This window comes from Vespa velutina, chromosome 16 (assembly GCF_912470025.1).
Source record: "Vespa velutina chromosome 16, iVesVel2.1, whole genome shotgun sequence".
NCBI lineage: Eukaryota > Metazoa > Arthropoda > Insecta > Hymenoptera > Vespidae > Vespa > Vespa velutina.
This window is the reverse complement of record NC_062203.1, coordinates 3,198,342-3,214,511: the sequence shown is the minus strand read 5'-3', so window position 1 is coordinate 3,214,511 and position 16,170 is coordinate 3,198,342. Positions and strand designations below refer to the sequence as shown.

Below are 16,170 nucleotides of genomic sequence, written 5' to 3'. Positions count from 1 at the left end.
ATTATTAATTTTAACTAAGTAAATGAACATTTTTTTTTTTTTTTTTTGGGACCGATCATTCATAGTCGCGCGCTGGTCCGATCTATGCGGTGGAAAAAGTAGATTTCTGTACACATTGGTTAGCAATGGACGTTCGCTCTTACAAGAAAGATGAAAACTTTGTAAACGGATGGTTGTAGATTTCGAATATAATAATCATTTTAATATTAGTTAATATTAGCCTACCAGAGGCAGTTTTATCATTTATATTTTATATTCTCCTTCTCACGAGAGCGATTTAACATCCACTAACATCGAATAAAAGTAGGTCTAGTCATACTGACAAATTTGAACTCTTACAAATTACTTTCGCTTACTTAATATTCTTATATCCTATACCTACATTTGAAATCTGTCATCTGATAATTCTAATCTGGCTTTGCTTTTCGCTCTTTACCAATGACTTCATATCTCACAAACAAAATAATATATTTTACATACCAAAATGAATGTGATTCCTTTCATTTGTTTTTCTTTTGTTTGTCATTATGATAATTATAATAATAATTATTAATATTATTATTGCGTGTAGAACTTCATTTTTTAATATTAGCATTATATTATGTACAAGAATAGGAGGAAGCAAAAAAAATTTAATATCCCATGATCCTTTGCATTAACTAATCTAGCTAATGCGTCTATATTAAATTGCGCGTTAGCTTGTCATATAGTTCGATCTAAATTATATCCTTAGAAATGGATAAGATACAATCAATTCGATCATAGAATATTTTTAAATTGATATATTATATTTCTAGGATATAAATCTGGGCATATGTAGAATTGACTGTTATCTTGTTATCAATAACTTTGTGATCTCATTCTCATTATTGATTATGCCTGAAGGAATTATTTAATATCCGTAATATTTTTAAAAATTCAAATCACTATAAATATTAAATTATCTTTAGTCATATTCCCCCCCCCCCTTTCAACTTTCTTTCTCAAAAAATTTTTCACTATATGTGTATGAAAAAAAAAAAAGATATATAAATTTTAATAATAATTAAAAATACAAAGCGTTAAGATCACGCTTGTACGTGTATATCTGAATATCGTTATTATACTTCACAAACGGATATAATCAAATTATCATATTAAAGTATTCTTCCCTTTTCTATTATATAAAATATGAAGAAAACAAATGACTTTGGATTATGGGATGATCTTAAGGTAACGAATATCTGTACACCACGTGCTCCTTGCACTTAAGTTACCTAAGCTTATTTAGACTTGATTTAAATAAAGACCTCTGCAATATTTCCGACGAGTAGATGCTATTATTTATCAGGGATTCGCACCACCATCTTTTTTCGTCTCTTCATTCGTGGCATTCATTTTTTCGTCTTTATCGTTTTCTAAATATAAAATGATATTTATTAGATAATATATGGATTACTATATAGAGGAAAAAAAAAAAAAAAAAAAAAAGAAAAAAAAAAAAAAAAAAGAAATTCGTAATCTCTTAATGACAATGATATATACCTTTTGCTTCGGATTTTATATCTTCTTCCTTTTTTATATCACTTTCCATACCTTCCTGACCCTTTTCAAGTCTCGGACGCTTTCTAGAAGTCTTTAGAAAATAACATTTCAATGTAATGATAATATAACATATAATGATTATTTATTTTACATAATAACATTATATTATATAATAAGAAATCAGAACATACTTTGAATGATCTATTGTCTCTTCTACCACCATCTCCTTCCTCTTCGCTATCGCTGTATTCATTTTCATGTTGTATCCTTTTATCTAAATCCCTTTGTGATAATCTTTCATCTGGATTTATTTTCTCTTCTGCTTCTGAATCTTCGATTACAGCACCATCCTCTGGAATTGCTTGCACTTGAACCCCCGGCGCATGAGGTAACATTCTTAAATTTTCGAATAGTCTTGTTCTATGATAAAAGAAAATAATAATTATGTATTTTGGTTGTTTCATCACTCAATATATGCATAATTAACATATAATTTCATAATTACTTTATCTTTTCCAAATACTCAGGTGTATTCTGATTGGCCATATTTGAGGGACTTATATGTAACTTGAAATCAGGACCAAAGTATTCAAAATAATCATTATATGGAAGTTCATTAGCAATTTCCGACCCTAGAGCAACAGATGTTTCATATGTCCAACATCTAGATACATTTCTAATCGTATAACCACCTCCTCCAACCATTAAAAATGGTAGATTATATTTTTTTACGAATTCTACACATTTACCATGTCCTCTTACAGTTAAATTAAAACAGCCAAGTCTGTCACCTATTATATGTAATGAATTAATATCCAATAATACATGTGTAAAAATGTTAGAAATATAAATATAAAATATACCTGTCAAGGAATCTGCTCCACATTGTAAAACAACTGCTGATGGTTGAAAGGTTTCCATGACTTTTGAAATTATAGGTACAAAAATTGACTCATAACTTTCATCATCCATGCCATCTCGTAAAGGTATGTTGACGGCATAATATTTGCCCTATGCATAAGATAAAACAAAATTAATTGAAAGATACTTTGTTATATTATTAAATGACAGTTTTTTCTGTCTTTAATTTAATTTAATTTCTTACCTTTCCAGCACCAATATCTCTGAGATCTCCTGTACCAGGAAAATATTCACCATATTTATGAAATGAGACAGTCATTACTCTATCTGTCGTGTAAAAGGCTTCTTCAACACCATCACCATGATGAACATCAATATCAATATATAAAACTCTTTGATGATATTTAAGTAATTCCAAAATTCCAAGTACAATATCATTTACATAACAGAAACCTGATGCTTCGCTCTTCTTAGCATGATGTAAACCACCACCCCAATTAATACAAATTTCTGATGCTTGTTTATTAAGTTTAACTGCAGCTGCTACAGAACCACCAGCTGATAATTGGCAGAATTCATACAAGCCATCGAAAACAGGGCAATCTTCACCCACATTAACTATTTGTAAAAAAAATTGAATGTTACTTTTTTAAATACATATAATATATATTACATAATAAATACTAAAATTTATCTAACTCTTACATCTTTGCATTTGTTTGTTGTATTCTGACATATTATCTGGTCTGATTGATCTCAAAAATCTTATGTACTCGTCGCTATGAAATTTTGTCATTTCATCAGCTGTAGCTTTATGTGGTCTCTAAAAATATGAAGAATTTATAATAATTATTAAAATCTAACAACATTTCATAGAATATATCATTGTAATCATGATAATTTTTTAACATTCATTTATCTTAGTTGAATTTAGAATTTAATTATCTTAAATAAACTAACGAGCAAAGATTCTTACATATATTTCCATTTTTCTGTAAAGACCATAATTAAGTAGTAAATTATGTGTCATCCTTATACGATGTGGTTTCATAGGATGGCCTTGACCATAATAATAGTTTCCTATATCGCCTGAAAATTAATTATTTCATTGTTACTTTAAATTTTATTACATAGAAAAAAACACATGTTCAAAATATTTCAAATTATTTGGATATATTTAGTTATCTTTATAATAAAATCTTCGTTGTTGCTTGCTTAATGTACGCTGTGTACGGTGCACCGAAGTTTATCTGAAGATTTCGTGGTTTGCGCGTATAAATTTTGTAATATTTACAGTCACATTTCTAGATAAAGTATTTTTTTCGAATACAATTATAGAAATTGACGAATGAGATAGTTTGATTAAATATTAGCAATTATGTCAAGTGAATTTTTTGATATGAATTTACGTTGCTCATATAACCTATAATCTTCTTAACCAATATGAAATCGTAAAACTATGAAAAATTTGTAGAACGCTATTTTATTTTAAGTAAATAGAAGATAAAAAATGTCAAAAATAAAGACGTTTTTTCTTCTTTACAAATTAGAGTATCGTATTAAATTTCGTAAGTCATAAATTGTGAATGTTATATTTTCATATTAAGTTATATCTCATTTAAAATGATGAAGTTATGATCGTATGGTACAATATATATATATACAAGAAGTGTCATTTTTTTCAATGATTTAATTGAAATAATTTTAATAACATTAAATAATATCATATATATATATATATATAAATATGAGAGATTCTCAAGTGTATAACAGTAATCCGTACTGTTATGGCTGACGCCAACTAGCCTCCGAAAAGTATGGTGGAATGAAGCGGGACTTGAAAATCTTTCAACTTAACGATAAAAAAATCGTGCAAACATATAAATAATGTGGTTAAATTTCAATGCGAAACGCATAAAACGCGATGATGTTACTCATTATAAACTTTTATTTAATTATTGTAACCAATATATGATAAGAAGCTAATATAAAAATGTAAATGCTGTGTACGTGATGATACAAGCGCGAACGACACAAACACATTTTGATAATCTCTATGTGTGTGTATGAGCTTTTCGCGGGTTCACCAAACACATTACAAATTTTTCATTATTTTCAACTCACTATCATAATAGTAGCAGACTCGCTTCTTGCCATGAGATAATGTAGACATTTTCTTAGGTTTTCTTCAAATGATTATAATCTTGAAGTACGAATCAAACGTGAACCGCGGAGTGTCGCGGTATCAACTACCAACAGGCCACAGCGTCACTGGTTTTTCTTTATACGCATGCGTTTCTTCTCGTAGATCAAGTTTCGAATTTATTACATAGATGGCGTTGAATTTCTGAATTAATGCTTATAATAATTAGTTTTAAAAATAATAAAATATATATAAATCATTAAATTTTGTTCTTATATACATTTTATTTTACGATGCATTTATTCACGAATACGTTTTTCTAATTTAATTTCTTTAAATTCTTCTAAATATATATTAATTTGATCATTATAAGTAGTTTATAATACATTTCTATTTGGTAATGACAAGAAAAATCATTGGCCAATTATCGGAAGAATTTCTTGATTCATGGAAATGCAAAATTAGTTACTAGTTAGAATCAGTCGGTGAATAGAGCTATTATGTTAATACTTATTTGAAATTATAAAAATACAGAATATATGTGTACGAAGTTGTAAAAGCGCGCTTTTCAAATGATGTAAATTATTTTTCAAACATATATTTTTTATATTTCTATATAATTTCGTATATTACATATTTTTTTTTTTTTTTTTTTTTTTTTTTTTTTTTAAAAATTATTAGGATGATAAATTATTCAGAATTAATAATATATAACTATTTCACAATTGATTTCGAAATTAATCTTTCTGTATCCTTTTCTTAATTATATATTTTAATGAAATTATTACGATGTTAAACTGTTTTATTGGTACATATATGTTAAATATTAAATAAAATATTTTATAAACCTCTTTCGTATATCTCAAAATAAATTTTACGTCATGTATGTACATATACATATTTAAATAAATTTTATTTTGCAATTTGTACAATCTTGCTGTACATGTATCAGTTTAGATATAGATAAAATAAATATTATCATAGAATCACTTCTCTTAATTATGATTTACTAATTTTAATTCGTTTTGGAGTTTCATAATGAGCTGTCAAAAAATTAGAGTAATTAATTATAATATTATAATCAAGTACAGTCGATTTCAATGAAAACTTTTTATAATGACTAGGTTAGTAAACTATGTAGGTCATGAAACAATTTTAAGATTACATGAATAGAAAAAGAAATATCTAAAAAAATAACATTTTTTTCTAAATAAAAATTTTATAAACAATTTGTTCAATTCATGTAAATGCAATAGCATCCATATTGGCAGTATAATTTTCTTTTCCTTGATTAATCAATTATAATACTCTTATATTGATGATAACTTATACAGATTTTTAAAATTTCCCGTCATTATAGCTAAATGAATACATATGTATACGGAGCAGTGTAAATAGGATCTCATTTTGTACGATTATACAGAATGCAATAGTTAGTTCATACACTATTTACATATCTCTATTGAAGTATTTTATACTTAAAAAAAAAAAAAAAAAAAAAAAAGAAAGATACTTCATGATTTGTTTTATTTTCTTAGTGTATGATTGTGTTTTATGTCATAATTTAATATTTATGCATATAACAAAACATATATGCATATATGCACATATGAAGACAGTTTACAAATTGTCTCTCCAATAAAATGTAACTCTAACATAGCTTATTGTAAAATCGAAGTTTACTAAATTATTTGTTAGTACGTATTTTATATAAATAGAAAACTAACAAATATTTATGAGAATCAAGATATGTTATATCAGAGACGTACAAAATTTTCATATAGTCAATTGTCCTTTATCCCAACTTTTTCTTTAGTATTTCTTTAACAAATTGTCACAATAGTCATTTCCATATTCTTCAGTATATATCACTGTTATTAAATTATCATATCATGATAATATATCATTCTTAAAGGAAAGATTTGTATCAAGTGAGCATACTTGAATAGGAATAATCGAATAACAGTAATGAATGATTTTTTCTTTGACATAAATTTTGCACGTCTCTGTGTTATATCTTTACTATTATCATATATAGTGTATAAAAAAAAAATGCATAAAATTTTAATATACACTTGCGGATGTTAAAATATAATTAGCATTATAAATTTTGATTATGAGATAAAAACAATCATATTTCAAATATCAATTAAATGTAACAAAAAAAAGCTTTCAATAGTACTAAAGTTATTTTTGCAAATATGCCAATTTTGTTTTTTATACGAAATATTAGACTTATATTATACAACATATTAAATATTTTTAAAATATTTATAAAAATGTAGCTTGGTACGCTTTTAAAATTCGATTATGTTTGCTATGCAATAACTTTATAAAATTGTACCAACTAATATAAATCACAAAAAATGAACTTCGACATTCTATTAATACAATACAATACAAACAATATACACGCACATACATACATACATACATACATACATACATACATAACACACACACATGGACACACACGCGCGCGCGTATAATAAAAAAAAAAATCAAATTGCAACCAATCCTTTTTTCAAACAAATTCATTACGATTTACTTGGCAGGATTATTTTAGTTAATATAATAGATATCTTTTGAATAAAAACAATATGATTTCATAAATGATAAATTATATAAATTTACTACATAAAAATGATGCAGTATCTAAGAACAGACAGTCATAGATAGATTTTCTTAAGGAAGATAAAAATCTTGAAAGCCTATCTTTACAGTTGGATATCTTTTATGTGTTTTTTGAAACACACATACAATATATCTAACAATCAACATTTTAATACGACTAGCACTTATCATCCATTATTATCATAGTCAATATAACTATTATAATTTTAAAAATTACAGAAATATACTTTGCAATTTGGGAAGTAGTTGCCATTATAACTTTTTAAGGGAAGGAAGCATTCTAAGAATTTCGCACGTCTGAAGTTTCACTTTAGACTAAAAACTTCTCAGATATGCAATCATAATATACTGAATATAACTTATTGATGATAAGATCTCTATGTATAATAGAATTTTTAAATATCTTTTTTTTTTTGCTAGATATATCATTTACATATAATTTCGAAGTATTCGTTTTTCGATCACATCTGTTACATATCTTTCCTTTTCCCTATGATCTATATTTTCTTTCTTTTCTGTTTTTCTCATTCACGTTTTTTTTTAACTTATTCACAGACATACTATACATATGCGCACATATGCAGCTGTATATCTAATTATTCTGTTTACAAGACACTTAACAAAAGGCCTTCACAGTGAAAAAAACTTTAGGAAAGTTTGAGGAGGGATTGGAACATGAAGAGAAGCTTGATCTACATCAGCTAACTTCTCTTGAAATGCTGGATCCTGATCTGCGATACAGGGATGGCCCAGTGATCTCCAAAATAAACAACGACAATTGCGGCACAATTGTATCATCTCTGCATATTCTTCTCGCAAACCGAATGACCTAGATGACAATTAAAATTTAAATAAAAATGGTTAACAATTTCATTGGAATTTTATTTATGTAATTATATTTATTAACCTTCTAGCAATAGTAAATATAGTTTTCCAATCTTTCCCTGGATTGTTTTGCCTGGTAGTAGCTATTTGTTGTGGAGTGAAATGATACTGAGCAAGTTCTCGCCATATTCTTTGTTCTTGAGCTAAAACTGCAAGATGTTCGCATGCTTCCGATGATGCTTCAATGTCTTGCGGATCGCTTAATCGAAGAAGAACTTCTCTACGACATTCTGGAGGTAAATCTGACCATTGTGGTTGTTGTTCCTCATCCGGCTATAATAATTTAAATTCAAAATCCTCTTCGTAATGAATAGAATATTAACAATATAATTTAGAAATTTAAATAATTAAGCAAGTGAATATTGTTATAATAATTTACCTGAGTTATAGTGATAGATGAGGCAATTTGTAAGATTCTTTCCAAAGCTGCTTTATGTTTTTCCCATAAGATTACAGAGCCTAGAGGTCTTCCACCCCAACAACATCCAGCACTGAAGGCTCTAACTCTTTCGATCAATCGTCGTAATCTTCCAGTTTGTTGTTGCGATAAGGATACTATTAAAAAATCATTGAAAATATATTAAAAAATAAAAATTGCGATATATATGTATTAGATTTAGGTCTAAATATAAAAATTTTTTCTTTCTTACCTTCCAACGCTACTTCCTCTAACATATTGAAAAGAACTCGTTGTGCACAACCACTCAAACCACCCATTCTGTGACTAACTAGAAGATCCAAAAGTCTTACGATGTAATTAAATCGACGACAGTCATGTACTGCTGATAAAAAATCTAGTCTCTTCAGGGCGTCACTTAATCCATTAAAACCAGCGATCTGTGAAATGACATTTAAACCATTTATTAATATCTAATAATATAGTTTAAATAAAGATAAATGCTAGGCATAATAATTACTATAAATATCATTTACGAGGTAATAATTAATTTAAAAGACATAAAAAGAAAAAGAAAAATAATTAATATTTTACGAAGGAGGTCGATGGAATTTAATTCGTTTTAATTCATACTTCACAAGAGTAACACCTGATCGGAGAAAAAAAAAACACGTTTTAAATCTATAAATACCAAAGAGCGTACGTATCGTCTCGCACAATATTTCTAACGTAGACCATTGGTCCCGTCGTATTTCCTTTCTTCTCCCTTCATACAATTTTCACCCTCTAGAAAGCATGACAGACGAACGATCGCCTTCTTTAAGAGGCCAATCCCATTTCTTCCATCTTTCACAAGTCCGTGCTAAAAATAAAGACATCTGCGGAAGGAGTCACTCACCTCACGTGTGCACTTCAACGTGATGTGGCAATGCGGTTGGACGGCGTTTTCTAAAATTATGAGGAAAAAAAAAAAGTAAGTAATGTATAAAAAGAAAGAAAAAAAAAAAAAAAAAAAAAAAAAAAAAAAAAAAAAAAAAAAAAAATAAAAAGAAAAAGAAAATAAAAAAAGATAAAAGAACAAGCAGTCAACAAAAAAAAAAAAAATCAACGCGTAAATATACTTTTTAATATGGAATTTTGTTCGGAATGTCGAACGACATAAAAGAAAATTATACTTTCTCTTTCTATTTTTCGTGTTTTTTCCTTTCTATTTTTTTTTTTTTTTTCAGGTCATCATGATGATCTTCCTACTTGAAACCGACGAACTTGAAATTACGCTGGGATAAAGACGAAGGTCGGAACTCTACCAATCGATAAATCCCTCTTTCTCTACTCTTCTTCATTGTTCCTTTCCTTTCGTTCAAAAATTTACTCTCTGCTCGTAATTATTTTAAGATTATCGTTGTCAATAAACGATATTTTTTATATATTTATTATTTTTTTTTTATTTTTATTTATTTATTTATTTTTTTTTTTTATTAACGAGAATTATTTTCGTCAAGACTTATCATTAATCATTAATAATTATTAGAAAATATTGTCAAAACCTTTCTTGACAGATCATAACCGAAATTTGCGCGTTAAATGATTCGAAATATTAATTCGATTTTTATCATTTTTTTTTATTATTATTTTTTTTTTTTAACGAATTATTAATTATATTAAAATAATATATTGATATCAATGAAATGGAATCGAATACGTTCGAACTTTGGAATTGATTAAAATTATTATTACATTTACCTTTCTTTCTATCCTTCTCCTTCTTGTCATTTGCATCTTTTTCACCTCTGAAAAAAACAAATAAAAAAAACAAAGAAAATAAGAGAAAAGAACAAAAATTCCAATTAGTTTTATCAACGTTACAAATGAAATTTATATTTCATTTATAGCGTCATAACATTCTATTTTACTGTAACCAATTTTCATTGCTCGTGTATCACTATTTCTTTACTTGCAATGAGTTAAGGTCGATGAATCGTTGATGAGGTCGTTTCGAAAGACCTTGCATTAATTCGCTTACATAGTACAGGGAGAGAAACCTCACACCATTAATTCACGACATTATGTAACCAATAATACTTTATGACACATAGGATAAAACGATTGATATTATAAGGGTTGTATGTAAATAAATATATACATATATAGAAGAAAAAAAAAAAGAAACAAAGAAAAAAAAAATAAAGGAGAAAAGAAAAGAAAAATAGAAAAAAAAGGGAAAAACAGAAGATGTAAAATATATATAATACGTAAAGAAATGGAAAATATATATTTACATATTATATATATATATATATATATATATATATATATATCTTGACATTGTAAATATCGATCAAATATTTCTCATACATTTTTATTTTTTATATCTTTATATCATATCAAGGTTGATTTAAACAAACGTTTATTTTCCTTGCCATGTTACACGCGATCCGTAAAACATTTTCATGCAATCTTGGTAAAACATTTTCATCGATCCTTTTGTATATAGGTACATACTTTGGACGCATAATGCAGCTGAGGATTACGTACACATTGTTCATAATTTAACTGAACCGTAGGATTTTACAGGTAACACGATTATTCGCGCAACGTTATAATAACGATAAAATAGAAAAGAAAAAGAGAAAAAAGAAAAAAAGGGAGAGAGAAAAAAAGGGTGTGAGAGAGAAAGAGAAAGAGAAAAAAAGAGAAAAGAAACGTTGCAATCGAGTAGATAAGATTGTCATTGTGGCGTAAATGGATCAGTAGTGAAAAGAATGCGCAAATGATGAACGTAATGGACGCTGCTCCCATTTTCATTGTATCGCTATATCGAGTATGTATAAAAAGAAAAAAAAAAAAAAAAAGAAAAAAAAAGAAGAAAGAAAAAGAAAAGGAAAAAGAAAAAAGAAAATAAAAAGAGGAGAAAAACAAAGAGGAAAAAAAAATCAACAAATTGCAGCAATATTCTTCAATTTGGTGCAAAAATAGAATTATATTGAACAGAAGTGTCGGTAAAAGAAAAACCGAGAGAAAGAAAAAGAATTTGAATGACCTTGAATTAATTTTTTTTCCCTTTCTCTTTATAATCATATAATATTGTATGAAATATAAAATTTTATAAAAGTAAAAGAAAAAAAAAAAAAAAATATATAATATATATAATATATATTATCTATCATATATATATATATATATTATATATAAAATATAATATAGTATATACATTCTAGATATTCCAGATATTTTACTCGACAAGCATTTCGCTTGCGATGCAGAGGCATGGCTCTTAAAGTGACAAATTATTGAGGGATACATTTGTCAAGGCCGAGAGGAGAGCAGGCGGTGTACCGAGAGGAATCATGAAAATAGGTAGAGATCGTATTAGCTAGGTCATGACCTACTTCCACACTCGCATACGTCACACAGACGTTTTTTGGATTTCGAGGATTCCTACAAAGTTACATCAAGGATATACAAGTATTTTATATCTCCCTTCGCTTCTATTTACTTTTTTTTTTTCCCCTATCTGATTTTACGTTTTCATGCGTGATATATAGAATTACATATCGGTGAACACATTTGTTATAATCCAATTAATCAATTTTTGATAAGATTATCTTTCAAAGTTCATAATAAAGAAATTATTATTCCGTTAAATCGGAAAGAACGAATTTGATAATACGTCATGCGCATAGATTTAAATATAAAATAAAATGATAATATATAAATTAAGGATTGTTGTGGTGGGAAAAAAATCATTTTTGAAGGACTCTTAAAAAAAGAAAAAAAAAAAAAAGAGAGAGAGAGAGAGAGAAATACTTTTCTTTTATAAGTTAGTAATAAAATTATGTCGAAGTAACTTATTAGAAGTGAGAAGATCAAAACATTGAACAAGCGTGGAAAACGTACAAACTAAGTGATAATGATAATGACATTGATTTAGAATATATGCTTATATATTTTTTTCGTTTTATCTGTTCTTTTTTTATTTTTTTAATAAGTTTTTAATAAAAAACTAAATGAAGATTGTAATGTAATTTCCTTTATTTTTCGATTTATGAAAATAGGTCATTTGTACTATCATAAAAAAAAAAAAAAAAAAATTTCTTTTCCGTGATAGCGCTGTACATACTTATTAAAAATTAAATAATTACGATAACAAAGAAATATGTAATTTATAATATTCTCTATATTATAAGTAAAATAATAAATATCGATGAGTATAAAAATTTCGAACAATTGTATCACATAGAATACAGACTACACAGAAGTATTCTTTCCTCTCCACCCGCTATTCAACTCTTCAATTCTGATATTTATTTTTCATTTAATGTCTTTCATTATAAATTAAAGAGAGTTATTAAATATTACAATTAATTATAATTGTAATATTTAATTATAATATCTTCCTTTTAAACGATATTATTATTGTCATTTTAAAATCATACGTGGCTCATTAATATAAGACGATGCCCAAGACATCCTGCTTGCTTCTTGTTTATTCTTTCTATCACATAAGATAAACACTTTCTCGTTGTGTACATATGTATTATATATATATATATATATATATATGTGTGTGTGTGTGTGTGTGTGTCGTCACGTATGGTATACTTATATCCATTGTATACCATCTGTATATCACCGTCTCTCTTTGATCTGTTATACCGTTATAGCTCTAACAACTCAACCCCACTATTCATTTTTAATCCCTGACTTTGACCTTAACCATTCTTTATTTAGATTAATTTTTTTCCTTCTCTTTCCGAAAAAATTCGTAATCACTCTAAATTACCTTTAGTAAAACAATTCAAAGCCTTAGAGTGTCAAAAAACTTCTTAATTGTCAAGTTTTCTTAAAAACTTTTCCTTAAAATCATTAAATAATCTATCCTAAATATCTTTTTCCTAATTTCATTTACATTTCGATTTCTTTTTGCGTAAAAAAAATCACAATAAATATTAATTTATTATTATTTTTGATTCCAAGTATCGATTAATTTCTAAATCTTCATTTAAATCTATAAGATCGTAAATTCAAAATTTTAATGTTTAAAAAAAGATTCGCAATATTATTTGAATTTGTCGATTAGAAATTACAAATTTATCTAATTTATACCATTAATATAATAATTTAATTTGTATAATAATAATGTATAATAAATTAAGTTGAATATAATATAGTTTGTTATAATATTATATATATACACATATATATATATATACACACATACACGCAATATATATATATACATATATATAATATATATTGTGTTTTATAGGAATTCGTTGTTTTGATAAACGGCAATATGTTTGAAATAAAAATGATGAATACCGTTATTTCGTACTTAATTATTTTAAATCATACGACGAAAATCGAAATTTTTTTAATCGATCTAAGAAATTAAATGGGATTTGAAATTTTTCTATAAAATTAAATTGAGATAAAGATAATTGTTATTCTGTTTTTGACATTTCAAACTATTATAAAGTCGTGAACACGAAGATTAACTTTTTCTACTTTTTCGTTATCGCTGAAAGCCACGACGTATTAATAATAATAATAAAAAGAAGAAGAGGAAAGCTTTTCTCCTACTGATATTCAATTACAAAAGATAACAAAGATCAGATAATCGTGAACAATGACTTTCTGATTTACGCAAAAAAAATCATTATGGCGTCCTTGATATAATGTCAATGTCATTAAGAAATTATAGATTATGTATGTACATAATCAATGTGTGTTGTACGTAATTTAATCAATGAAAAGAAAAGGAAAGGAAAGAAAAAGAGAAAGAAAAAGAAAAAAAAAATTAAAAATTTCGAAAAGAAATTAAAGAAAATAATTAGGAAAGTTCGATTCAAGCCGATAATTCAAGCACAGTTAAATAGATTCCTATATAGTTAGTCTCAACGGATAACTTTCTTCGTTATTAGAGGTAGCTGACCTTATATAATAAAGAAAGATAGAAAGAAAGAAAAAAAAGAAGAAGAAAAAAAAAAAGAAAACTAGACTGAACTCTCGAGAGCAGAGGGAAACGCGATCTATCGTTAGGCAACATAGAAAGTCTTCCACTTTGCAGTCGACAGCTTTGTTGTTGCGAAGTCCACGATACGGGTGAACTTGTCTATTCACGACTGAAATAAATGACGTAAAAATAAAGAAAGAAATAATAATGACATAAAAAAGAAAAAAAAAAAAATAAATAAAAAAAAATAAATAAATAAATAAAAAACAAAATTTATATATCATTCGAAAAATATATTTATTTACATTTGTCCGTCTAATGTACGCGAAACTTTGAGAATTAATTAAAGAAGCAAAATAATAGCGTCATAAAAAACGCGACGGACACATGACGGATGCAGGAAACATGTTAGAAAGAGATGTACTAATCTGTAGAGAAAGAGAGAGAGAGAGAGAGAGAGAGAGAGAGAGAGAAAGAGAGAGAGAGAGAGACAAAGAAAGAGACAAGTACCGAAAACAGAAATACCGTCTGTTCCGTTATTCGACGCTGTCCTTGTATCGAGAGAACAGGTCCTGGCGTTTTGTACAATGTGATTTCACGTACATACCTGTCGTTTTTCAGCTGACAGCTGCTCTTTAAAAGATATATAGCAATAAGAGATTGCTATTATTTCAAAAGTATGAGAGAATCAAAAAACGAAATATTATTATACGTAAAATGATGGGAGCTTAAATTATATAAAGAGAAAATGTTATGGTTGAACGTTTTACTTACCGAAGGAGAAGTGATAACGTCTTATTATTCGCACATTCGAGTATCTTTTTCTTTTCCCAACCTTCGACCGTCTTAACCCATTCTTCTCCAGGGCTACGCCAATCTTTTGATATGAACGGCATACCTGTTTTGGCTTTACGAATTTTGTAAATAAAAGAAGAGAAGAAGGAAGACACAAAGAGAACGTATAAGAGGAAGAGGGAAGGAGAGAGAGAGAGAGAGAGAGAGAGAGAAAGGGAGAGAGAAAGAGAGAGAGAGAGAAAGAGAAAAGAGATAAGAATGATGGGTAAAGACAGAGACAGAGAGGGAGAGAAAAGGAGGATAATGTCGTCGCGCTCGCCTACGCGAAGCACACCGAACAACACTGGCGTCTCGTCGTTGCGTTGTTATCTTTGACGAGAATAGAGTTACGAGGGGCGCCTAAACGTTACTTTGTAAACGTCACGTTTTCTCGATGCGATCGCGGCCAGGACCGTACGCTTTCTTTCGCGGTCGCACGATCGACCGCGCATGGCTTTGTTTCTATGACGTCAGTCAAGCATCAGCTGTGCGCGAGAAATAATGCGACGTTGCCGGCTCGCTGAATGCGTCCACATCGTGTTTTACGCTATTGGTCTATGAAAAAGCGCGCGCATTTACAAACTTACTTTCACATTTTTCTATGAATTCTTATGCAACGGAAAAATAGAAAGAAAAAAAAAAATACATTCTAACGTGATCAATGCAGTTTTTATTCTTTACATTTTCTTTTATATATATATATATATATATATATATATATATATATATATATATATATATATATATATATATTACATATCAGCATGTTTTTAGACATAATCGTAAAATTCTTTATACTTTACAAATATAACAAATGATTATTTTCGAACTTGGATATTCAATAATGTTTTTGAATTTTTGTATCATAGAAATTCATATTATAATTTAAATGTTGATATGTATGCTGTATATACTCTAAAAAGATGGACGAATTTG

The 16,170-nt window shown here is 27.5% G+C and overlaps 2 protein-coding genes and 1 long non-coding RNA gene across 3 annotated transcripts; 1 reads left to right on the top strand and 2 right to left on the bottom strand.

The window, feature by feature from the left end:
* Positions 1-1,005: 1,005 nt before the first annotated feature.
* Positions 1,006-4,672, bottom strand: LOC124954928 (histone deacetylase HDAC1). The gene is made up of 9 exons (XM_047508599.1): positions 4,510-4,672; positions 3,362-3,474; positions 3,091-3,208; positions 2,630-3,003; positions 2,388-2,535; positions 2,030-2,315; positions 1,716-1,944; positions 1,525-1,615; positions 1,006-1,397 (listed from the first exon to the last, which is right to left on the bottom strand). The coding sequence occupies exons 1-9, from the start codon at positions 4,556-4,558 to the stop codon at positions 1,327-1,329; spliced, it is 1,479 nt and encodes a 492-aa protein (XP_047364555.1). The 5' UTR covers positions 4,559-4,672; the 3' UTR covers positions 1,006-1,326.
* Positions 4,673-5,996: 1,324 nt separating this feature from the next.
* Positions 5,997-15,691, bottom strand: LOC124954929 (F-box only protein 32). The gene is made up of 7 exons (XM_047508600.1): positions 15,175-15,691; positions 10,188-10,234; positions 9,343-9,392; positions 8,698-8,884; positions 8,427-8,602; positions 8,070-8,320; positions 5,997-7,991 (listed from the first exon to the last, which is right to left on the bottom strand). The coding sequence occupies exons 1-7, from the start codon at positions 15,294-15,296 to the stop codon at positions 7,793-7,795; spliced, it is 1,032 nt and encodes a 343-aa protein (XP_047364556.1). The 5' UTR covers positions 15,297-15,691; the 3' UTR covers positions 5,997-7,792.
* On the top strand, positions 9,306-12,394 carry LOC124954936. The gene is made up of 4 exons (XR_007102716.1): positions 9,306-9,417; positions 9,674-9,738; positions 10,939-11,018; positions 11,663-12,394. It is a non-coding gene; the product is annotated as an uncharacterized LOC124954936 (long non-coding RNA).
* Positions 15,692-16,170: the final 479 nt, after the last annotated feature.